Source organism: Thermobia domestica, chromosome 11 (assembly GCF_964235325.1).
Source record: "Thermobia domestica chromosome 11, izTheDome1.hap1.1, whole genome shotgun sequence".
NCBI lineage: Eukaryota > Metazoa > Arthropoda > Insecta > Zygentoma > Lepismatidae > Thermobia > Thermobia domestica.
In genome coordinates, this window is record NC_137464.1 from 191,989,587 (window position 1) to 192,014,871 (window position 25,285).

General features: G+C 34.5%; 1 protein-coding gene across 3 annotated transcripts in view; it reads right to left on the bottom strand.

Annotated features, from left to right (window-relative positions):
* LOC145664624 (uncharacterized) overlaps window positions 1-25,285 on the bottom strand; it is a 289,506-nt gene that overhangs the window by 88,808 nt on the left and 175,413 nt on the right. For 2 of the 3 annotated variants that reach the window (XM_081731448.1, XM_081731446.1), the window contains 5 exons: window positions 22,731-22,799; window positions 20,276-20,360; window positions 18,734-19,021; window positions 10,706-10,792; window positions 2,820-2,960 (listed from right to left, as the gene is read on the bottom strand). In XM_081731448.1, coding sequence (XP_081587574.1) covers window positions 2,820-2,960; window positions 10,706-10,792; window positions 18,734-19,021; window positions 20,276-20,360; window positions 22,731-22,799 — 670 coding nt within the window. The remainder of the gene's footprint in view (window positions 1-2,819; window positions 2,961-10,705; window positions 10,793-18,733; window positions 19,022-20,275; window positions 20,361-22,730; window positions 22,800-25,285) is intronic. The other variant, XM_081731447.1, reaches the window with a different exon arrangement.

Sequence of the window (25,285 nt, forward strand, 5' to 3'; positions counted from 1 at the left end):
GGGACTCCAAGCACCGGAGGTGAACGCTCTACCACTGAGCCACCGCGCCCCCACTCTTGCTAACTTGCAAAACATATTCACTCTCATCTGCAATTGACAGAGAGTGTATGCTGGAGTTTTGCTAACTCCAAACTCATTTTAACATAATTTTATTTAAGAATAAAATGATGAACACAGTCTTCCGAAGTTTGTCTTGCGGAACTGTCGGGATGACCGAAAATATCTCAATCACTGTCCGGTTTTGAGACATCTCCCATCACCCCTGGTCAAATCAAAGTCTTGTTTGGTTCATTAAATAAATAAATTAAAAAAAAAAAAAAACTTAAATATGCCATTTAAGAATATTTTAAAATGCTGAGAGAAATAAAGATATGCCCTTCATAGCCAAAAATATATTTTCATTTACATTTAACTATTTTAAACTTATTTTTAAATGTCACTAATACTTTTGTGATAATTATGTAGCATATTTCATAATATCCATGTACATACAGCATTAGTTTTTCTTCGTGGTAGTCTACACGGCTTAATAAATAAATTGACGTTTTGTCCTAGTCACAATACCTTTGTGATCATGTAAAATTTGACATCAGCGCAGTTAACACAATGCTTATGTAGACGCGAAGAATTAAATCCACATCAAGAACAGTATATTTACAGTGTGTCAAGTATCTAAATTTCCATGAAGCAAACGCGTATAAACCGAATATAAGAATGAACATATCCACTGTATCCCTTCAAATGTGCGCAGAAAGTAAGCGGAGAAAATTATATTAGTATTTCATCTGCTGTCATTACGCAAATACCTTTCAACTGCATAACTAAACAAATTAATGTATTCAAATTTAGTTCTTCAGTACACAAACTGAAGTCAAATTTAAGATTATATATTCCCAGAGATTTAGGGAAAAAAAAAAACTAAGAAAGTTAAAACTCAAGGCTTATAATATTTATAAATAAATTATATATTAAAATACTTACTTCTTTGGTCATATTAACCTATGCATATAGGAATACATGCACACCACATTCAAACAAGAGCACACATGCATACAATCCACATACACACACAAAATTTTAAAAAAATATATACATTTTAGAGTTCTCTTTGAGTTCATCTGTCGTATACAAAATAAATATCACAGAAAAATTATCACATAAAACCAAAATTATGCAAATTTGGCTTTTGATCTTCTTTCGCAATTCACAAGTTCAGTTCTCATTTCATGAAGTCTCTTGCTTGGTCTTGCACATACTAACACTTTCACTTTCTTGCACAGAAGGTAACACTTTAAAAGTGTGATATATATATAAATGCATAACTGAGTGTTTTTATTATTTTCTTTTTTTTTTTAATACAAACCTTTTCATTATAGTTTTTAGCATTAAAAATTTAATTTGAACTATGCCATTAACGACAATTGTCATAAATTATATACACTGGATATTTAAGTATGTTTAGAATGTAAATACCAAACAAATATTATGAATCTTCTATGTCGTTTTCAAATAGAGAGAAACAGTCAAAGAACGACTTAGATATATTGGACAGAGACATGGAACGAAATAATTGATTAAAAGTTCACCAGAAAAACAAGTTTTACATGATGTTTGAAAGCAGATAATGCCTTTGTCTTTTGACAATTCATAATTACTGGAATTACAGATTTGGAAGTACAAGTCCTTTCATCATTTAATACTAACATTTGTATTGTTCATTTTATTTAAAAGATTAGCATGCAATTTCGTCATATCGATTATTTTGCTAGTTGATATGAAGGCACTTAACTATAACCCACATGTTTATGATTTGTAAGTCCATGATTAGTAATAACGTATTTATATGGCAAGAAAGACTTTCAATAGTAGCTAATATGTGAATCACTGAATTTTATACAATAACAGAATGTTGTTTGTCTGCTAATTAGTATGCAATTGAAAATTTTCAGCCAGTCTCTATAAGCATACCACAAGTTTCGTACGTTATGCTATACTGTGTATGTACAAATGAAATTGTTTTCGTTATTTGGAATAGATTTCATAAATCGTTGTTCTTCCTCAGCTTCATATCTTCTTCACGCATTTTACGATGTTATTAACAAAATCTCCTTTAAACTATAAAGGACAAGCTATGCTACACTGGAAATATATAACAACAGCTACCAAACGAAGATTTAAGTTGTCATAGCTTTCGAACGGCAGAAACACTTTCTTCTTACTAATATAATTCAAAGTTCATTCGTTTCACTTTGAAAATCATTTACAAAATGATATCACTTTGAACAGAGAACAAAATATTTAATATGTAATACGGATATCACATTACTTCTATTATCAATTGACCAGTATCTTAGCAATCAATATGATTCAAGACTACTTGTGCATTCAAAAAAGCAATTCAGTCTTACTGTATATCACAGATCATCACAGTAAATGTATTTTCGAACTAGCATATTTAAAAAAATATATTCTACTATGTGTATTAAATATGTAATGTTTCTGTACTTACCAACATGAAGAAATATTCCAATATCAAAAATATAAATGCATATATATATAAAACTAACAAGAAAAAACAACATTGCAAATTATGTTCACATTCTTATATAAACTACAAAATGTTATCTTCTACTTCACACAAAAACTTTCATCATATGGCACATAATGGTGATAAAAAGTGAATAGTTGTGATTAACAACAGTCTGTACAAAGCACAACAGAAAGTGCTTTGGAAATATGAAAGCAATCTATGCAAAAGATCCTTGGCAATAAATACAACTATAGGACAATAAAACAAACAATTTCGTTTACGTATGTACCTGTAGTTTTCACCAAAATATTCTTTTCCGAATTCTTTCCTCTGGTTGTATCTTCTTCTGCCACCTCCATACTGGTTCTCCACTTCATAATATTGAGGTGCTTCGTACTCCTGTCTATTATCTTTGTAGTTGCGTTCGTATCTATAACGTGAAAGAGAAATTGGACATGTACTACGGTTGATCGAAGTAGTAATAATATTAGGCTGTCCTAATTCAAACACGCGTAACGCATTTATTTCAACATATAATAAACAGCAAATGCTACCAAACTGAAATGTCGATATCTGTACGTAGTGTTCAATGTCCATGTCTATCGATGATCCTCTGCTAGCGCTCCGGAAGCATGCTGACATCCTGGGAAAACAAGCGCAACGATAACTTTGATAAGATGAAAGCTGCAATTTAAAGCATTACTGATGATGTTACGAGTGGCCTCCTTCTGACGTCAGCATGGTTCCGGAGCTCTGACAGCGTTATCTTCGACGGTGATAAACATTACTTGTAAATATACAGACATTTCGGCTTTGTAGCATTTCTTATTCATTATATATTGAAATAAATGTTACACATGTTTCGCTCGAACAACCTGATACAATGTTATATGACACATGAAAATAAAATTTTAAAATAACATTCTTCTTACCTCTTTCTTTCGAAATATCTTATATTCCACATTTCATGGGGTTTAGTTGCGTTTACCAACGCGAATAAGGAGGGTTTATTTTAAGGCACAAAATAGAAAAGGAAAATGTTGGTACAAAATAGAAAAGGAAGAAAATGTCACTAGAAACAGTTTAAAAACTTGAAAATGTAAATTGAGGCTATTGGTTTAATTTGTATATGATACTTTTCTTCTGTTTCTTTACCGATAAATCAGAAAATAATATCAAAATTACCCAATGTATTTTTTTTTTTTTTTTTTTTTTTTTTTTTTTTTTAGAACTTACACAATTCTGTAATCTAAAAATAAGTATTTCTAATCATTAAACAGTAGATCTGCAAAACAATCCTGACACCCATAAAACTAGTGATTATCTATTTCAATTACCATTTGCAAGTAACTGATGAGTGTTTGGTGGTTGGGGATATCATAAAGCCTTTTAGATAGGAATGCATTTAGGGCTTGGTACGTATTAGCTAAGTACGGAAAAGAATAGGCTCTAAACTCTGTGATAAATAACCTTATTGTCAGTGTTAAGATCCCCTTCTTCCATTATATCAAAATGTGCTGTTCCCACACCTGACTAGTTATTAATATTAAAACAAAAATTACCTAACTAAACAACTACTTACGGTGTCAACTTGTATTTATGTGAAATCATAACTGTTGTAATAAAATTATTACTACAATTTTGTGAATCTTTTATTGGCATTTTTGCTTCTACCGTTCTACAATATTCAGTGTTCTATTTCGGTTACTTTCATCTGTTCTTTACCTTATCACTACCGTGCCGTTCCCTTTTAACTAGCTCTTGTAGAAAGTGTAAGCAAAAAATTAAAATACACACACACACATCACTAGTCGATAATTATTACTATCATCACAATGTTACATACACACAAACTGTACGATAACTGATCCTAAAAGGTACAGATCTTGCTCTTCTGTATCCTGTTAACGATTCATTCAAAAAATAATTTAGTCGTCAAATTTTTATTAAATGCAGTTAGCACTGTCAAGACAGGTCAAAGGTATAGAGGTGATAGAATGCATGTGAATTAATTACAAAGTTAATACGATAGGGATGCTGATAAATCCTTGGTCCTCACTTTCTGTACAGTAAGGTTAATTTTGATAATAGAATCTTAGAATATTTCTTTCAGGTACACATTTTATGAAGATTTAACGTATTTTCTTCTTTCTTTTCAGGTTTAAGAAAGTCATGCCACTGATTAATGTAGACTTTTTCAATATCGAACTGACACCGATCATCAAGTATCACTTCGTACAATAATAAAACCCCAAAGGAAAGCCATGGAGTCACGATGTGAACATTTGGGGACAAGGTCCTTTTCTATGAGACCAGAAAGAATTGGGGGTTCCAATTTCAGACATGGAGATTTTGGAACCGATTATGCGTTCAGGAACGGAAGGCCGTATAAAATGACAATTTCAGGCAAAATCAACGTGATTCATGACATGATTTTAGCCGATTGGTGTATTACGGCAAAGATAATTGCTGAGGCAATGCCCATGTCCAGTAAAGTGTTGGAGTTACTATCCACCAACATTTGAGCATACAATCATCATGTGGAGAGTTAAGAGCGATATTGCGTCATTTTGAGCGATCGACAAATGACTTTGTGTACGTAATTGTAACTGTGGATGCAACCTGGCTTTCCCACTATTCCCATACCTCTATAAAAATAAATAAATTAAAGGGGCGGTACTCTTCAGGTGACAAAGAGGTGATAATGGTCGCAGGACAGTTTTCTTTCATAGCATTGTTCAGTTTTCTTTGTAATCTTTAATGAAGTTACAGAATTGTTCTCAATAGCGCATTGACCTTCGTGGGAACATGTGGAATAAACTAAGTTTCACTCCTCTCGCCTATTTTCTTCATGGATAGACAGGCTTCTCCACTAAACCTCTTATTTTCTTGCCCTCTTGACAACGCTCACAGCGATCATCGAACATTAAACGGCCAGATGATTTTTAAACGAATCCGTAACAAGGTGTAGAGAAGCAAGAGTACTTTGAAGTTTTTGTAATACAGTTCTTCAAGTAGCTTATACTAGAAATAGATATACCTCAACTAGTTTTTGGCTGAGTGATATTCTAAGTTTAATATTGGAGACTAGTAACACCTAGGAACAATGCATTTGATGTGAAAGAAGAGGGAAAAGGGAATAACAAAGTGAATAGGATCAGTAATTTTCAATTAATTAAATATGAAGTGTTTATGAAGTGTTTATCGTAGTGTTTACATCATCTTATTCTTATTACTCATCTAGAACTTACCGAACTGTAATGCATTCCTAGCTTAAAGAAAAAGTTTGAACGAAGATTTTAAAAAGTTCGGATCCCACCCATCGGAAATTAATTGCATAAAAAATAATTATAGAAACAAGTAATTATTAACTTCAATACTGTTCTTTGAGCAATATAACAAAATGTGACATTAAACACCTTGATGATCGAGTTTAATACTGAGAAAATTTATTTATTTACCAACAAACTAAAAAAAATGTCTGAAGCCATTTCACACTAGAAACAGGAACGAAACATTAAATAAATTCTGAGAGAAAGTCACCCAGAGCCTGTATTTTAAATCTAAACCGTTTCGTAACTTTAACACTTACAGAGAATGCTTCGAATACCTGTAACTGATACAGAATGTCAAGTTACGTGTAAGTCATTGTACTTTTTCCGAGATGCTTGAGGTTTTGAAATTAATGTCTACTTTTTTTTTTACCTCCATCTTCCTGTACCGTCGCCATTTTTAACCAAGCGATATTAGCGCTAGCACAGTTAGTTGTAGATTAACAAAACAATGCTGAACCGAACTCAAAAATGTACTTTTTATTTTGTGATGCTTCGATAACAAACACACACAAAAAAGCATTAAAAAACTGCTGAGATGTAACAGTTATTCAAAAGTTGCTAGTTAATCCCAACGCCCTGAACGTTTCTCAGATCCTACCGATTAGACCTGCAGTAGAAGAGAGTTAATTTCCCACTTTGAAAAAATATTGGTTATGAGAAAAATCACAATTAAAGGATGGCTTGATTCAGTTTAAAGGTCCTTCACAACTAGGATCAAAATTATTCAAGCCAAACATGGTTTCAAAATGAGTTCCTTTCCCAATATTTCGATGTTTACAGATTGTCTAAGCTTGCTAAATATATGACTTAGCGTGAAATCTATTAAAAAGGAAAACACCTTAGTTTATATGAAATTAATTTGCTCAAATCACAAAGCTCATGAAGTAAAATGAAAGGGCGAAGATTCATATATGGTATGTCCAAGAGAATTATTTACATTAGAATCAATGGTGAAGATTCATACATTATAACATGTAATTTTCAGATGACTAGTTTTCCCTAATGTCAACTCTATAGTGCTGCCTTTATATTCAAGAGAACTATTTACACTAGAATCAAAGAACATATCAGGGAATATAAGGATTGCAATGCTACTATTTAAATCCTTCAAAACATTTGGAAAGTATAATTTTTGCAAAGGTCTTCAAAGTTAATGGGCAGAAACGTATTCGATGCTTTATACACAAGGACAAAAGTCTGACGATAAGCACGGAAATAGGGAACTTGGATTAGGATTGGGATATTATGGTAAAATTTTGGAACGACAATTATATATACAAAGAAGTTAAAATATTCTCAAAGTTTGGAATATTTTTGCGAATTACTCCAAAAACTTCACAATTAAAAATTGTAGTTACGTATAATTAGTTCATAGGATTAGTTCTGTTTGAGGAAATATCCAGGTGTCACGGCGGACAAAAGTCTTTTTCCAAAGAGGAATTAGAATTTACTTTACTAATTTCGTGCTGCTACTTTAGTATTCATTGTACCTTATTCGCACTTGTGGATAATTACCAACATGTTTAGCACCGGTTGTTTCATTAAACTCTGGGAAGTCATACCAGCTAATATTTAATATATATAAATAAATATATATATAAAGGGAATTTTCATATGGAGTAATTAACTAAATAATGGCTGTCAAATTCAATAAATTCTTATGTTAACTAACATAGTGATGAAGTATTTTTCTCCACGATTTAGATAAGAAAGTACGAAGTAATTTTGTTAACCTCATGCAGCACGGAAGAAATATAACGAACTGTACGAAATATTGGATGTATTAATTGCAACTACTCTCTCGGAGCATTCCTTTAAGCATTTAACTTATAATTTACTCTGTTCGCTCAATTTCAAGTTATGATCCAATTGCCTGCAGTGAGGAGAATTTCTGGAGAAACCTAAATCAGGATAGTATGTCACGAACCCAAAGCCTGAACTTTTCGACTGCAAAATGAGAATTCTAGCCGTTCACTTACACTTACCATAATTTTGGATTCTAGCATTTTGAAAAAGTATTTAAAAATATATATATTACAAATTTTTATTCATTCATTCGTTTTGCAATATTTCGAAGAAAGAAAAACTTGGACTCTTACGTCACTAAATAATTTATAGAAATGTATTTTAAATACTATCTAAAAGCTGTACTAATAAAAACACTTAAATTACAATTCTAAAAATGAATGTTTTGGTAAAATGTTATTGCCATCTTCAGTAAGGACTCTAGAAAACTATCGTTGCTGGACGAGAATTACATTACTACTGATTAACCTTTGCTGTGTACAGTTACTTACTTTCAATATTAACGTTTTAACGAAATTGTCCTTGTATCTCTATAGCTTCTATTCCTGAGCACTAACATATGTATCAAGTAAAGCTAGCAATTAATAATTGATAAATTAATTTGAAATATCACTTGTTTCACCTGTGTTTCATTTTCATTGCACTGGTTAACATGCTTAAACGGAGAAAAAAGGCAAAATTCAAGGCACATCTTTAAAATTTTGTCATTTTTCTTCTCTCAAGTATGTTTACTAGTGATGTGAAAATGTAACATGTGAAATACGTGAGACTTCAAATTAATAAGTTAGTGAAGAAATAAAATGCTTAGAGGTTCAAGAAAAATTTTGGTTGAAACATTAATACTAGAAGTTCACAAGTTACTGTACATAGGATAGGTTAACCAACAGATGTACTTCGTCCAGCAACATGAGTTTCCCGAAAGGATCCGTGTTAAGGATGGAAAAGCTTTGCCGAAACGTTTGCATTTGGGAATAATAACTTTAGTTAATATTGCACTCTTATATATCATTTTTGAACGAACGAGTTACAAAAATGAGTTACGTTGAATATAATAGCCTAATGAGCTACTAAGAAAGTAAAGTTTCACAATCTTTCCTTCTGATTTACTATTTCCCATTATCGATCTCGAAAGAAATGACCACCAAAGACACATTACACGTGAATCTACAGTTGAATGCAGAATATAATTCCAAAAGACAACACGCATGAAGGCATAACGAAAATTTGAGAACGGAAAAACAACTTTCATAATATTCTTAACAATTACGGGAGTTATATCTTCTGTTAACATGACTACACAGTGAAAAACTGTTTTTGTATACACAGAACAGAAAGGTCACAGCTGGTTACAGTGAGAATTGAGTACGCTCGCTATTATTTCTGATACAAACACTGATATATATATTTTTTCCATACATTTAACAGACAATGATATTGTGCAAACGGAGGTACTGTATATCCAAGCGTTCGGAAGTTTGGTTCCGTATAGCCACATGTAAAAATGAGTATACATGCCAGGCTAATATTCCAATAACTTCCAAACGAATTATCCAATTGAAATACAAACTTCATGAGATACAGGAAATTACGTTCTTTCAAAGAAAATTAAATTAACACTGGTTTGCTAGTTTCCAAGTTAAAAAACATGAACGGTGGAAATCGAAATTTTGATTGAAAATAATACCGAAATTATAATTTTCACCTGCACTGCATCACCATATTCCATTGTAATAGTACTTACATTCGGAAATCAGTCTTATCGACAGTAAAAGAGCGAAATCATGTAAGTTGTAAAAATATAAAAAGTGTTAAACGTGAAGCTAACTGGTACTAAAGCTGATTATATCTAAACGATATCTGACGTTAAATCATAACAGTATTTAACACGTCCAATTCAAGTAAATGAAATAATTTATGTATTAGTACTGAAAGATAATTGCACTATAAATCAAGTCAACTACTACATTCTTGTGCAAAAGGACAATACATATTTACGAAGTTGAAATTATGATTACTGTAAACCATCCTTTAACGGAACATTTAACAGAGAAAATAACACTAGCCTTAGATTTGTTTAAAATTTCTTACTAGAAAGGGGGCTAACTAAGATACAAAAAATTCATTTCAAACAAATGAAAAGTTTGGCAAACTGATTCCATTGTAATTCTGCAATCGCACTATAAAACTAGGAGCGTATGGAATTCTCGAACTTAAGAGTAAAACTTGTAAGGGAGATACAGCAACAACTCGTTACAATGGCAAAAACTTGTTTTTTTTTTCTTTTTCTTTCTTTCTTTTAATGTGAGGAATTACACGAGATATGGAACAGAAAAAAATAAGTTAAGATCAACACACAACACAACACAAGATAAATTCTAATTTATTTAATAATACAAAAACAAAGATGAAATGCATTTGTAAAATCTATCTTAGAATAGAACAAACACCAGCGAACTAAAACTGAACACATCTTAGTTGAATAGTGCAATGTTTCACACAGAAGACAAATTCAACTGAGCATAACTCAAATTATACTCGAGCAAAATACGAAACGAACTGACATCTGGAAGAAAACGATTGCCCTGTTATTCAGCTGAGGCGTCCGCTGTGCTCCTTCCACCTCGATTGACAAACCACTCTGAAAATGTGTTTATGATTGGCTTATCTCTTAGTGATCTTAACAGTCTTGTGATATGGCTTCCTTTCTCAGGACAATTTTCCATCGTTCTGTCAATTCGTTTCTAATTTTGCTTGGTATATAGGTATCATCATGAGATGTGAAGAATTTACCAAATCCAACAAAATAAACCTTTGCTCTACTTCACAGCGAGGGTGTGTCAAAAACAAATAGAAGTAAGAAACTGTGTACAGTTAACTGGAACGGCGTATCAAAATTGCAATACAGTTAACTCATCAATGGCTACATTGACCTGCTTTCATTTCCAACTTTGTTACAGCAATCAGGCGGGGGAAAAAATCCAGGTTCCTACAACTACACCCTCCCGTCTTACTTTTGTAAGAGATTCTCTCTTACCTGGGTGGAGTGCGAGATGCTGGATAGCGAGGAGGATTACGTCTTGGAGAAAATTCTCGGGGAGATTGCTTTCGAGGAGTTGGAGACCTGAAAGAAACAAAACAAACCGTGACACTAACAGCTCCGAAACCTACGATTTCTCTTTCTTTCCTTGAAGAAGACGTGCAAAGTGAACTCAAGCGGAATGTTGCACAAGCAATTTCTAATATTTCGAAACTAAGCCAGATATTTATAAAATATGCTTTTCACGATCTTCCAGTAAACAAATCCTTAATATATGAACATGCACACATCTATCGAACTACACTACTGATACATACGAATTCGTTGCCGTACGCATGCATTATTCTAGTGTAAAAATGAGGAAAAAAACAAAACAATAATAATACTTCTTCAAACCTATCATGCATGGTGCCTACAGTTATAATCAACAGGCAAAAACTATTAGTAGAATCAAGGTACAAGAAATTTCCAAAACAAATTTTCTCACAGAAACAACGATCAATATCACTTCTAAGATGTACCAAAGACATTTTTCACAACCTTATGTCAAATAAGAAGGGAAAAACACTATTTTCAACCTTATCTCTAAATCAAACAGAATTGCTGCATCAAACCCATCAAGACAATCGTTGCTTAATACACATCAAAGTAAACTCAATAAAATTGATATTGATGTTTAGCGTAGATGTCAAAGCTAGGTTTCCAAGCTTAAAGAAGAATTATATTTTGAAGGTGGTGGACGAAGAAATAAAGCAAAAGGTTATAAGTCGAAGAAAGAAAAACTGATAAAAGCCTTAAATCTGATGAGAACAGTGCGTGCGTGTGTACAGAAGGTCTGAGCATATCATCGACATTAAACTCGGTATTATTGGAAATTATAATGAACAGATGGGAACAGAAGGTAAACGAAGAAGAAAGATTGATTATGTTTTGCAGATATGTTGACGATTGTTTAGAAATTTGAAAAGGAACAAAGAGGAAGTTTGAAGAGATTGTGAGAAGAATCGAGAATAAAGAAAAAGGAATAAGGGTACGAGTGAAAATAAAGGAAAACGGTGAAATCAACTTTTTGGATGAGAATAAGAAAGGTAGACGGGAGATTCAAAATTACGTCGTACAGCAAAAAGTATTTAGCAGGCGTGTATTATCACAGAAGGAGCGATGTAGATGAGACAACAGGAAAAAAAAAAATAGAAATATGGGAAAAAGGAAAATGATAAACAATGAAAAAAGAAAAGAAAGGAAGACATAGAGAAGTTTCAAAATGTATTAATACAAAATGGATACAGTAGACCAAGGTTGAAAAAGAAGAGCAAGAAAGAAGGAAAGGGAAGAAAGTGGAAGAAGAAAAAGAAATAAATAATAGAAGGCTTGGAACACAAAGGATATGAGAAAAAAGCCCTAAAGAAGTTTTTGAAGAAAAGGAGAGTAAAAACATACAGAAAAGGGAGTAGGAAATATTAGATTTATTGAAAAGGAAGAGAAGGGAAACGGAGATTAAACCAAGTGATAGAGGGATAGTATATAGAATCAGGTGCAAAGAATGCGAAATGAGACATAGGAGAAAAAGGGAAGAAGTTAGAACGAAGACGGACGACGTTAGATTGAAGAGGAATAATAACGCAGCATGTAAGCATGTTGGAGAAACAGGACACAAAAGAGCCTGGGAAGGTGTGGAAGGACTGGAAGGGCAAAGAAGAAGAAGAAAATGGAAAGAAGCGGGATGGATACGAAGAGAAGAGCGAGAGAGAGAAACTGATGATTGGAATAGTGGATGGAAAATGATTGGAATAGGTGTGTTGAAGTGTACGTGATGTGGCGCAGGCGTCCAATTAAAAGCTTATTATTTATTTATTTATTTATTTTTTTAAGTGAAAGTTTCATTATTAAAAGTCGAGGTACGTATGCAATTAAAAGTTGTTAAAAATGAAAGGAAGGATCTCACTGGTTGTTAGAAAGGACCTCCTCTCATTTTCTGAGATACATATATAAGCTGTAGAATTTAGATTTTATTTTATAACATGTCTGATCAAGGCAATGATACAATTTCGAAACTGTAACACTGTGTTTATTAAACGTATTTTGCTTTGGTCAGATTTCAGTTTTAATTAAAGCAAAGAAGTTCCAAAGCTAGAATAAACAGCATTCAATAAAATTACTCAAATAATTTTCAGTATTATTCCCGGAACTTTCAATTTTTTTAAAGTTGACCATTGTTTAGTATAAAGAAAGCTCAAACACGATTCGCTAAGTTTCAACTGTAAGCCATTAAGCAGACTTTCCAATATCTTTTACTTAATAGAATAACTAACTTTAACACATTACAAAATAAAACTGATTCTTCTTTAATATTGTACAGTCAGTTCCAGAACTCCATTCACTTTAACAGTGTATCATTAACACTTTTTTATAATTAACAGTGTAATAAGCTTGGAACTTCGCAATTTGCTTTTGGGCATTACACAACAAATTAAAAGATATAATAAATGCTACTGCGCCAAGATTACTTTTTGAATCAAAGTTTAATCTTAATCTTTGGGTTTAAAGAGTGCAAACTAGTATTCAATTATTCGTCCTAAGCATTTCTTGAGGGGGGAGGGATTTAAACTTCACGTTTATTTTATTATAATCTTGTTTGTAACAGGGGATGAGTATCTGTTTTTTTTTTTTTCTTTCTTTCTTCTCTCTCTCTCTTTTGGCCCGTAGAAGACCTCAGGAGTTGAAATAATCGTCCACAAAATATAATCAAATAATCTTGAGTCAGTAGTGAGCCCTGAATTAATCTCTCTTCATTTACTTTAACATGTCTTCACTCAATTAATACCAGGAGCTCTAAACACTTATAAAACTTCATGAAAACATGAAGAATGAGTTATAGTCCCAGTTTATTCACTTTATAAATAAGATTTTTTGCTCCTCTAGTTCATTGTATCGATGTCAGTGCTTGAGAAGGGCATCGTTTCCTAGTCATTCTGGAACTTTGATTCAACATCTTCAAGTGACCAAAGCTGTGGAAATCTTAAGATGCGTGATCGGGCGAATATAGAGGTTAAGAGCTCAACGATGATAGATAATATGACACTGGCAGTGTGGCCTCGTACTGTCATGGAATAAAAGCACAACATTCGATATCAGACTATGTCGTCTCTGCAAAATAACCGGTTTCAGTTTTTCCGTGCATAAGGTTCGAGTAGGTCGTACCCTACTGTCTCTGGGAATGTAATTCAAGAATTGGCCGTTTGTGGTCTCGAAAGAACCTTCACCGACTTTTCCAGCATTTAACTAAACAAGGAACGTATAACAATCAAGGTCTTTTTTGTGTTATTGTACAACTTTTCCCGTTATTTATTGAATGTTCATTGTATAAACAATATGATTAGACACAGAAGTTACTTTTCTAGTCATTAAATTATTTTCATTTTTACAACTCACAGCATGAAAAACTTTGAAGCAAATGCACTCTAACCTTTATTTTTCATTCTTATATTGTATTATTATTTGCTTCTTCTATACAATTCAATATTCTATAATATCTCAAAGTGCTCGTACCAGTCTCTCTCTTGTGATGTGATCTGATGAGAAAACAAAATTGTCAATGTCGGCACAACAACATAAGACAAGCACGTAGCTTCTGGAATTAAGAAGGAGCGATATCACGCCAGAGTCAGAAATAACAACTGTGGAAGTAGCTCCATGAGACTTCTGTCTTTCTTCTAAGTTACAGTTGCTATTCAATGGTACTCCGTTTTCAAAGAAAGTAGATAATGGCAAAAATGATGAGGTCTCTCTCAGTGATACCACACCAGGGCTTCCGAAGTTGCTACTGATAAGGGAAGGACTGTTGATACAAGTCTATATGGTTGGCAGGAGCCTACGCAGAAAGTAATTAAACGTTCACACGTAAGACTGTTTCACTTTTTACTGAATGCTTCTCCTTCTAGTCGCTGTCATCACTATAGTCGTGTTTTATTATACGAGTTATTGCATTAAGACGTTTAAGATATAAGGAACACGTCGCTTGTATAGGAAACGCTTTTCTGGGTTGAAAATCTACAGGTAAAAGATCTCTAAGTAGGTTTAGAAGACTATGGGAAGATAAAGAAAAACAAGGCCTTCAAGGAGTGGAGTGTATCAATCCCAAATTCATTGGGTTAGCATAGGATAAGATTAATTGCGTTCTTTTGTTTCTGCCGTGATTAACTTTCAAGTTCCTTAAGCCTTATAGTTAATATAATTCTCAAACGTAAAGGAACGTACACGCACGCAACAAATTAGCTAGTTAATTAGTAAACGCCTGTGAAAAAGTTTGACGTTTGTCCATAATGTAAACCCTGAAAATTATAAGGATTCCACTTTACAGAATGAAGTTGCTTAACGCTTACTCGCAGTTCGGTAAGTCTCAAAACAGAGACTATTGGACCCTGATACCTGACAGCCTGATGCTGATAATGACCAGAAATATGTATGAACTATATATACACAGATATCTATCTATCTATATATAAACTAGCTGAGTCCTGTGTCCTAAAAACACCTTGTATTATGTTGATTTACTACAATAATCAGTGTTGTTCTCTGTAAAGTAAAATTGATTTTGAGTTTAGCGTCCCTTTCAGCGATGAGGTTACATGAGACGTGGGCCTACAACTTAACGTGAAATCTGAACAACATGAGCCTCCGCCGGGAATCGAACCCGAATCTCTCATGCCTGTGAAATACGAAATGTGGCATTACATGCGTATTGTAATGTGCATAGTTGTATGTATTTCACAAGCCTAAAGTAGTTTAAACTTCGTCCAATTTGGAGTAATATGTCTAATCGGTTTAAGTTCGACCCTACCTTTGTCATATAGAAAACGTGCAACAATTTTGTACCTTATAGCTGAAAAATGTGAACCTCAGCTACATTTTACATTATCTTAGTCCTAAACAGTGCTAAAGTGACTGAAAATCTATGCAGAACTCAGCAACACGGAGTACCGTCTTATATGTGAGCAAAAGTTCAATATTCACTAGTGCCGTGTAACCATTTAAATTTTTAACCTCTCAAAAATGTAGATGCATTATTATATATCAACGATCGAATACTTAAACAACGTCCTTCCTTTGGAAGCATTCGCAATAGTGTTTCAAAATGTATTAACATTTCTGGAGCACTTCAGAGGTGATTATTTATATATTCTGAATTCTGTTACTAATCAGTTATATATGTTTTTATCAATCTTACAATCTCAAGGTCGTTCAATTTACAAGTCACTTTTTGTTCTACGCAATTTATTCTTATTTGTAAATAAATATAAATTAGTTTAGTTGTTTCAGCAAACTATAATGCAACCTAATTTTTACGATTGGAACTTATGGTGAAATATGGTAATGCCCTTTTGTAACATGAAATGATAGATGAAATTGTTGCGTTTCGCCATGACCTGAGGTACTACGTGGTTAGGAGGTGTTTTCTGAGTCGCGCTTAAATTCTCCGTACAGAAGCGTATGGTTCGGATCATACGTTAAGCTGTAGCACATGTCTTGTATAACCTCGGTACTGAGACATTCAACTCCAAATATAACAAAAGTATCTCACACACACACATTGTTATTTGCTTGTTGAAGTATAGCGTACCTTTCATAGCAACGAGGCTACATGAGACATGGACCTACCGTTTAAGATTGAATCCGAACTATCGTAATGAGTTTTTAAGCTCTCGTACCGGCAATCGAACCAGGGTAGCCGAACGAGCTAGCCACTAGACTAGCGGGTAGGGCTTCTCACATAGATTGCTTTTTCGTGTTCCATATTCTATGCAGCTGAGCACCATCATCAACTTACTTCTATGAAATCAATCTGCAATTGGTTCTTTTTATTCACACACTATTGGAGTTATTTTTTAAAATACTTTTTTCATATTTCGGTTATTGTAAATATTATTAAATGTTCCTAATACCTAATTCATGTTTACTTACCTAGTTACTCTTCTCATTAACAAAGTATACGTCTCTGAACTCAACTACAAATAATACTCTATCACACAACAGTACACAAACACCCTCTTAAGCAATAAAATATTCTATCTATTTTTATTTATCTCCGTCACCAACTTCGAATATTTGAGACGCCCATTTCCGAAAAATTCCTTCTCCACAAAATATTAAAATTTTGAGATACTACATTACAGGATGCCTCTAACTAACTAATTTTATGGCTTATGAAACCCGGAGGTTCAATGCCTCGTTCACAAAAGCTCTTCATTGACTTCTGTCCTTAGCCAACTGGATCCAGTTTCTACTTTGTATTCCTACCTCTGTGAGGTCCATTTTAATATTATCATCCCATCTGCGCCTAGGTCTTCCTAACGGTCGTTTTCCGATTGGTTTTCCAGTCAAGACTTTGAAAGCGTTTCTACTTTCTTCCATCCTAGCTATATGACCTGCCCACCTAAACCTCCTAGACTTGGTGACCCTAACAATGTTTGGTAAACCGTATAAATTATGTAGTTCCTCGTTATGAAGTTTCCGCCATTTCTCAGTCCCGTTCCTCTCCGGTCCGAATATTCGTCTCAGGATCTTGTTCTCAAATACTTTCAGTCTATGTTCCTCTTTCAGAATAAGCGACCATGTTTCGCAACCATATAGAACAACAGGCATGATTATCGTTTTATATATTTTAAGCTTCAAATTCCTCGACAGATCGCGACGACAAGAGATTTTAAACTGAATAATAACACGAATTCCCTGCTTTTAGTCGACATTTAATTTCTTCGTGAATATGATTTTCATCTGTTAATATTGATCCTAGATATTTGAAAGTATCCCCTTTATCAAAAGCATTATTTAATATTTTAACGCATCTACAATTTGCTGTATTACGGTCCCGACGTACTTCCATGTATTTAGTTTTCTCTGCATTTACTCCTAAACCCTTGTCCCTGCAAGCGTGTAACACGATTTCTGCATTTCTTTCTGTTGTTTTTCTATAATCCTCTATTCAATTTACATCATCAGCATGTGCCATAACCTGGTGAATACCGTTCAACTCTAGGACCTGGTTGCTATCTTTGATTTTCCTTATAGCGTATTCCAGGACAAAGTTGAATAATAATGACGACAACGCATCCCCTTGATTCAGGCCATTTACGACGTGAAAGCTCGTGGACAAAATTTTCCTATCCGGACTTTACTTTGGTATTCATTTAAACATGTCTTAATTAATCTAATTAGCTTTCTCGGTATTCCAAATTCTGTAAGAATGTTGTACAATGTTTCTCTCCTAACCGAGTCGTACGCCTTTCTAAAATTAATAAATAATTGATGTAACGAGGTATTGTATTCCCACTTTTTTTCGAGTATTTGGCGAATGGTAAATATTTGGTCGATAGTTGATCGATTTCGTCTAAATCCGCACTGATAATATCCAATAATTTTACCTGCGTATGGGGCCGATCTTGCTAATAGAATATTTGAAAGGATTTTATAGGATGTTGACAGAAGAGAAATGCCTCGATAATTATTAGTCAGTTTTGTCGCCTTTCTTGTGAATTGGAACAATGACTGATTCTTTCCATTCTTGTGGCAATTCTTCCTTGTTCCAGATGAGGCGAATGAGTTTGTGTATCTTGTTCCACAATTTTTTGCCTCCAGCTAAAATTAACTCGGCCGCAATTTCGTCTACACCCGGAGATTTGTGTTTCTTTAATTTCTTTATAGCTGTTTCTATTTCTATTAGGTTAGGTTCTGGAATATACGGTTCTGCGGTGTGTATGTCCTTTTCTCCATATTTCTAAGACAAATATTTATTCCAAGATAATTAAAAAATATTTTCGACTTCTTCCAGCTTAAATAAACAGCTCATATGAATTTTACCGAGTTCATCCTCCCCTTTTTTATTTTGTTGTTTTGTTTTGTTTCATGGATACAGAACATTTTCGGAATGGTCGTTCGTATTTAATGAAAGTATCAAACCACTAAGTAAAATTATCAAACCACTATTTCATGCGAAAAATACATGCATTCTCTATTTACATCATGTACCTGCTCAAGGTGAAAGATCTGGATCTTGATCTCGTTCTTGTCCTCGACCTTGATGTTCTTGTCTTTGATCTTGTTCTTGATCTTGTTCGAGACCTAGATCTTGAACGTGACAATGATCTTGAACGTGATCTCGATCGTGAGTGGGTATACGACCTGGAACTTCTTCCTGAACTTCTGGTTGTTGAACGACTATATGAACGAGATCTTCGGCCACGTCGTAACTTACGATCACGTTCTTTTTTCTCTCTCAGCATTCTCTCGAAGGCCTCCAAAGGATCTATTATTTCTCTACAAGAAAAAAGGGAAGAACAAAGATTTTAGGAAGGCATATACTAAAAAGGAAAATTCAGAATAGTCATGAGAGTAATAAATCTGTAATTTAATCCTTTGTCAAGATACAACCTAAACGATAAAAGCACAATAAATAATTTAGCAAATAACCAGTAACTCCAGTTTTCCTCTATCTTTCGCTTTACGTACTAATTCTCACGATTATGCCCTGTAGGCTAAAGGAGACAATGATGATGATAATGGACAAAACGGTGAAATGAAGAAAGTGGGAAGAAAAGAAACTGAAGAATCCTAGGAAACACACGCAAATGGTGTTTCCACATTACAAAGCCCATTTGGTACAAGCTAAGATTGAACCATGAACCTGACGCACTGAAGGTGAGCGCTCTATCATTGAGCCACAGTGACCCAATGGCTCTTGATAAGGCTATACAAAAGGAATGTTGCGGTTAGTCGGTTGCCCTTAAAACAATATTCTCTTCATTCTCTGATGTCATGAATTCAGCCAGTACCACGTCTGGTGGCGGGATTACTAGCTACTTGATAAGATGGAAGGTTTCAAGCCAATACATCTGAAAGACGATATCCCATGACAAAACTTCTCCCTACATTTTCTTTTTACCATTTACAGAAATCAACAAAATTCTCACTCTCCATACTGCACAATATTTAAGTTTGACGATCTATATGAGCACATTAATTTGTACTCTACGAACAGTTTCGTGTTTTGAAGAATCGCACTATTAATTCAGGCAAATTCTAAATGGATACTATGATTAATTTATACACAGGAATTGGTACTTACACATTTAAACGTTTCTCGTTAAGTGTTCTCGGCTAAATTGAAAGGACAATTCTTTCTTCTTTTTTTCTCAATATACCTCAGTAAAACTGATTTAAAACTGACAAAATACGTTGATGTGTAAAATACAGACAGGCTTAAATAGCATTTTACAATCATTGTTATTTAATCATTTAAAGAATACAACGTAGTAAGTGCTAATGTAATAAATTTTCGCCTGAAATAAGCTATATCCCACGTTTTAGCATCCTTGATATATACTCTTTTAGTTCTGTATCTAAATACAGAAGTAAAATGAAAGACAGGATCATACAGTATTGCTCATATTGATTAGTACTTCTATACCTAAAAAAATGTTTTTACTTGCTTTCTCGGTAAATGTGACTAATGCAGGTTAGACAAAATTAATTCGCATTTTTTAAAAGTATAAATATCTGAACAATACTTACCCTTCATTACCTCCATTATGCATTCCTGCCCCACTCATTCCTTGCATTTGATGCTGGCGTCCCATATGACCTCGGAAATTAGAACCTAAAGGAAGAGAAAAATAATCAACAGTTGAAATTAAAAAAAAGAAAGAAAAAAAGAAAGAAAAAGTAAGTTTGTCTTATGATAACCAATATGAACCTGATTTTAAGTCTATTACAGAGGCTCTGGACGAGGTACTGAAGACTGGTACTTCTTCACATCTCTTGAGAGCAGAGTAGTCTGACTTTTAAAAACGAAGTCTATACATTCGTGTATTTAAGTTTATTTGAGCATTAGGATTTTAAAATTCCATTTTACTTTACAATTTACAAGCATTGCAGTACGTCAGTAATTCCTTTAGCTGACAGAGCTTACTACTGGGTAATTCCAAAAGTTCTGCAGTTTTTAGAGAAGAGTTTTTAAGTCATATTATACGTATATTACTGATAATTAATCGCTAATATACTCATAGTAGTTGTCTATTGCCTTTTCTCATCTCCGGAAACCAGTCTCGATTTTCAGTTAAACAAACGAAGATGGATAGTGTGGGGTTGAAGCCCAAATACTATTCGACAGTACCATACATTTGGAAGTGTTTCGCAGCTAAGAACTGTTGCAAAGATCGAAACAAGCGCGTCACTACCTTTGGGCTATACGATGGGCAAGGTAAGACATCCTTACTAATTTCCTAATTTTTTTCATGCGACACACAGATTTGAGTTATCAAGCAGCAGTAGGACCCATTTAGTTATGAGTGCAAGCAACCTGTTTGTTTCTCTTGTAAACGCGTAAGTGGAACACAGAAGACTTCGAAGTTTATTCTCTGGTTAAAAAGCTCATAACGAATTACATTCCCTATCCTTACCAGATATCTAATATAATCATCTCATGCAGGATTTGTAATTGATCTTGGTGTGTCACCGGATGCTTGCCACTGTCTTTTGCACGTGGAGTGTGATACCCACAACCACTTTTCTTCGTCTGTAATGATCCGATCCAGAAAAAAGTTGCAAGGAATACACAAACGTGAACACGTTGCATTTTCTGTTCCTCCGTCAAAGCATACAGGGCCCATTTTCCAGTTCTGCTTGCCTTTCCCATTGTATACAAATACCAGAAAACAAATGCGATTAACGCCTTATGTTCTTTCGATTTAATTCAGTCTATTGCAGATTGTCTTCCATATAAGAATTCAAGTTCTAAGGTATTCTACTTTTCATCTGATAAATTAGTTACGTCAGAAGTTCTATCTTTCACGCAAATTAGTTTTTTCTCGCTAAAAATAAAATGTCCTTCATTCTTACAACACATTGCAGAACAACACTAAGTACTAAGATTAAAACATAAACGGAAATTCTACTAGAGATAATTTCTTTTCTCTATTTGTCCCGCAAGTGAAAATTATGGAAGAGGTTACACACATGATGCTCATTATTTGAAGCACGAAATTTTGATACAAATCTTAAAGTTATTCTGGCAACTCTCACTTTCCATTGTGTTTATACCTAGGTATTTTTAGGAATTACCGACTCCTCACCTGTTATTATTATTATTATTATTATTATTATTTTATTTTAGTGAATATGTTACAGATAATGAAAAATATCAAAAAGTGAAAAGTATGTCAATTAGTTAACTCCAAATGCTATAAAATGAACTAATAAACTATGTATCAAGAAATTTGAACGCGCTGTATATGGTGTCATAAATATTCACGCATTATACGAAAATCTTAAGAAAATTTAGTTCATGTAATGGCACATTACAGATACTACCTGCCTCATTTTCTAGATATCTGTTGTAATTCGTTACCTTTTATCTACTCATTAAAAAAAAAAAAAAAAAAAAAAAAAAAAAAAAAAAAAAGGGATGATCTCAGCGAAGACCTTTCTGTCTCACTCAAAATTTTTAAGGATGAAACCATTTTGGATCCCAAACTTCTTAAAGGACATGCAGCTGTAGACTACGAGTACAGAATTGAAAATTTAATCTATTGGTTAAGTATTTCCCTATCAATTAACAAAACTAGAGGGTAATTTTACGTCTGATTTTTTACAAGATTCTTCAACTTATTTAACCATGCCTTACATTGTAAAAAGAATCTATTTTATATTCGAATTGAAAATATTAAAACCATCCTTGCAATATTGAATTTCATACAATACACTGGACAGAGCTGTTCGAAACTGACTCCGCAACTAAAGATAATGTTTTCAGGGCCTAACTAATGATAGAACAGAATTTTATTTTGAATTAAAATACGCATACAGAAAAAGAGCAGATGGAATCAGAACATACTCATTATTTCAACAACAAAAATTCTTTCCCATACAAATCAATAAACTAAATTTTTAAAATAGCATCTCTAATAGTAAGCCTTGCAAATTACTTCTGTGTATTTACTAACTAAAACAAGAAAGACAAGCATCATACCATGCATCATCCGTCCTCTACCTCCACGGTGATGTCCTCGGAAATTTGGTCCTCCACGCATTGGTTGACCTATAAATTAATAATAAATATACTTATTAATTAATTAATACACGTAACACGGATTATTTAGTTTTTTACTTTCAGAAGATAGGAATTAAATTTTAAAAATGTAACACACACACTGTTCGGGCCATTCTGCCCTCTGTTTGTTTCATAAAATTAAGAAGAAAAAGGAGGCTTATGTTTTTTCAGTGTTTGAGCCTACTGTCGGCATTTCCAAAACTTGGAACAAAATATATGTTTTATGTAGTGTCAGTTTTGCTGTAGAGATGTCTCTGCAGGTCAATATGGTTTCTATTTGTAGTATCTTACTCTGACGGTCTCTTGTCTTTCTTTTCAAAAATACCGTTAGGCCGCCTCCCGCATCTTTTGTCAGTGTTGTGTTGTGCCTTCCTGCAAAGGCCTCGTGTGCGGAATCTTCAGTGTTTGTGTGTAGTATTTACTTATTCTAATACTTATTAATTCCAGAATCTATACAAATTTATACAGTCCACAATTACAGATGCAAAATAAATTGTTATTGTTTTCAGTAACTCATTATCTATTTAATTAAATGCGCAAAACAAAATAAACTATTGTTTGGTCGGCGTATACATGGTCCATCCGCGCCAAATTACTAGTGCCTATGTGAACTGTTGCTGTGAACAATATTAGACTAGTGATTGAGTGTTTTTTTTCTCACGAACATAGTGCAGTGTTTTAGAGATGGAGCCGCTAAAAATTAAGAAAAGAACATCAAAGTCAAAAATTACGCGCGAAGAAAAAGCCATCACAGAGTTGGACGCTACCGCAGCGGCAGCCATCTTGGTGCATCAGGCGAAGGTCAGTGAACTCCAGCAGGAGTGTTCAAAGCTGCTGGATGATATTTCGGCGGTGGCAGGAGACAAGGAGTTCGAAAAAGAAGAGGAAGAGTTAGCGGAAATGGACAAGAGAATAGTTCAGATGTGTGTTCAATTGATGGATTTTCAAATGGAAGGAAGTAAAGGAGCTCAGCCTTGGTCTTCGTCTGAAAGGCAACCTGCTAGTGACGTAAGACTACCGCAGTTTCAGTTGCCAGTGTTTTCGGGAAACCTCCATGAGTGGTTATCGTTTCACGATTTATTTGTGGCTTAGTACACAATAACAAAAATCTCTCAGGTGCTCAAAAGTTGCAGTACCTCAAAACATCCTTGAAAGGGGAACCAGCACAACTCCTTCAAGCGATGCAAACCACGGACGGTAACTACAAAGAGGCGTGGGACATTTTAAACGCACGTTATCACAATAAGAGGGAAATAGTGAACGCGACAATTAAACGCTTAGTTACGCAACCCGTAATACAACAAGAATCGCCAGCCGCCCTACGTAAGTTAATTGATAACACAATGGAGTGCACGCGGTCCCTCAAGGTGCTCGAGCAACCAGTCAAACACTGGGATGTTATCTTGGTTTATCATATCACGGATAAACTGGACAGTGAAAGTCGTAGACAGTGGGAACTTTCATTGAAAACAAATGAACAGCCATCATTTGAGCAGCTCGCAGAGTTCCTCGATAACAGAGCCCGCGCGCTGGCAGTGGCTGCCGGCGGGAAAACGCGCGTCGCCGGAAGTAGTGAACAAGTGGAGAATCGCGACAAAAAACAAACTTCCTCCCATGTTACCACCAGTGAACGTGGTCAAACATTATGTGACGTATGCAGTGCAATCCACCCCCTCTACAAATGTGCGGAGTTCACAAAACTCAAAGTGTCGGATCGTGTCAGCCTAGTGAAAAAGAAAAAACTGTGTTTTAAATGTCTTCGGAAATCGTGTAGAAAGGATACGTGCGCATCTAGTACGAGTCGCAAGTGCGCTAAAAAACATCATACTCTCTTGCACTACGAGAGAGCTGAGTCACCAGTGCGTGAATCAAATATCACGGCCCATGTTGCAGCGGGCGCAAGTGTACCACAGGTGTTATTATGTACTGCCATCGTGAAAGTAAGAGGAAATAATGGTGTGTACTACCCCTTCAGAGCGATGCTAAATTGCGCGAGTGAATCTAGTTTCGCCACCGAGAACTGTGTACAAAAACTGGGTCTCAAGAAAAAAAAATCCAGTATTGTGATTTCCGGGATTACAGGAGCAGGAGTGGCGACAGCGAGTGCAATGGTGGACTTAGAGTTTCAGTCATTCGGGGGAACAAGTGAAACTTTTGAAACTCGTGCTGTGGTAGTTCAGAAAATTACATCTGATCTACCCAAACAAAAGTGTCTTAGTGCTACAAACTGGTCTCATTTAGAGGGCCTAAGATTAGCAGATCCCACTTTCAACGTAGTGGGCCCCATTGACATTCTGTTGGGAGCGGACTTGTTTCCATCACTTATGTTCAGCGGGAAGCCACCCGGGACGCCTGTCGCATTAGAAACTAGTCTCGGCTGGGTGCTATCTGGCAATATAGGTCCGACAAGTGGGGAGCTAACGGTGACGTCACATCGAGTTTCCTGCGAGATCGATGAAGCTCTTCGTCAGTTT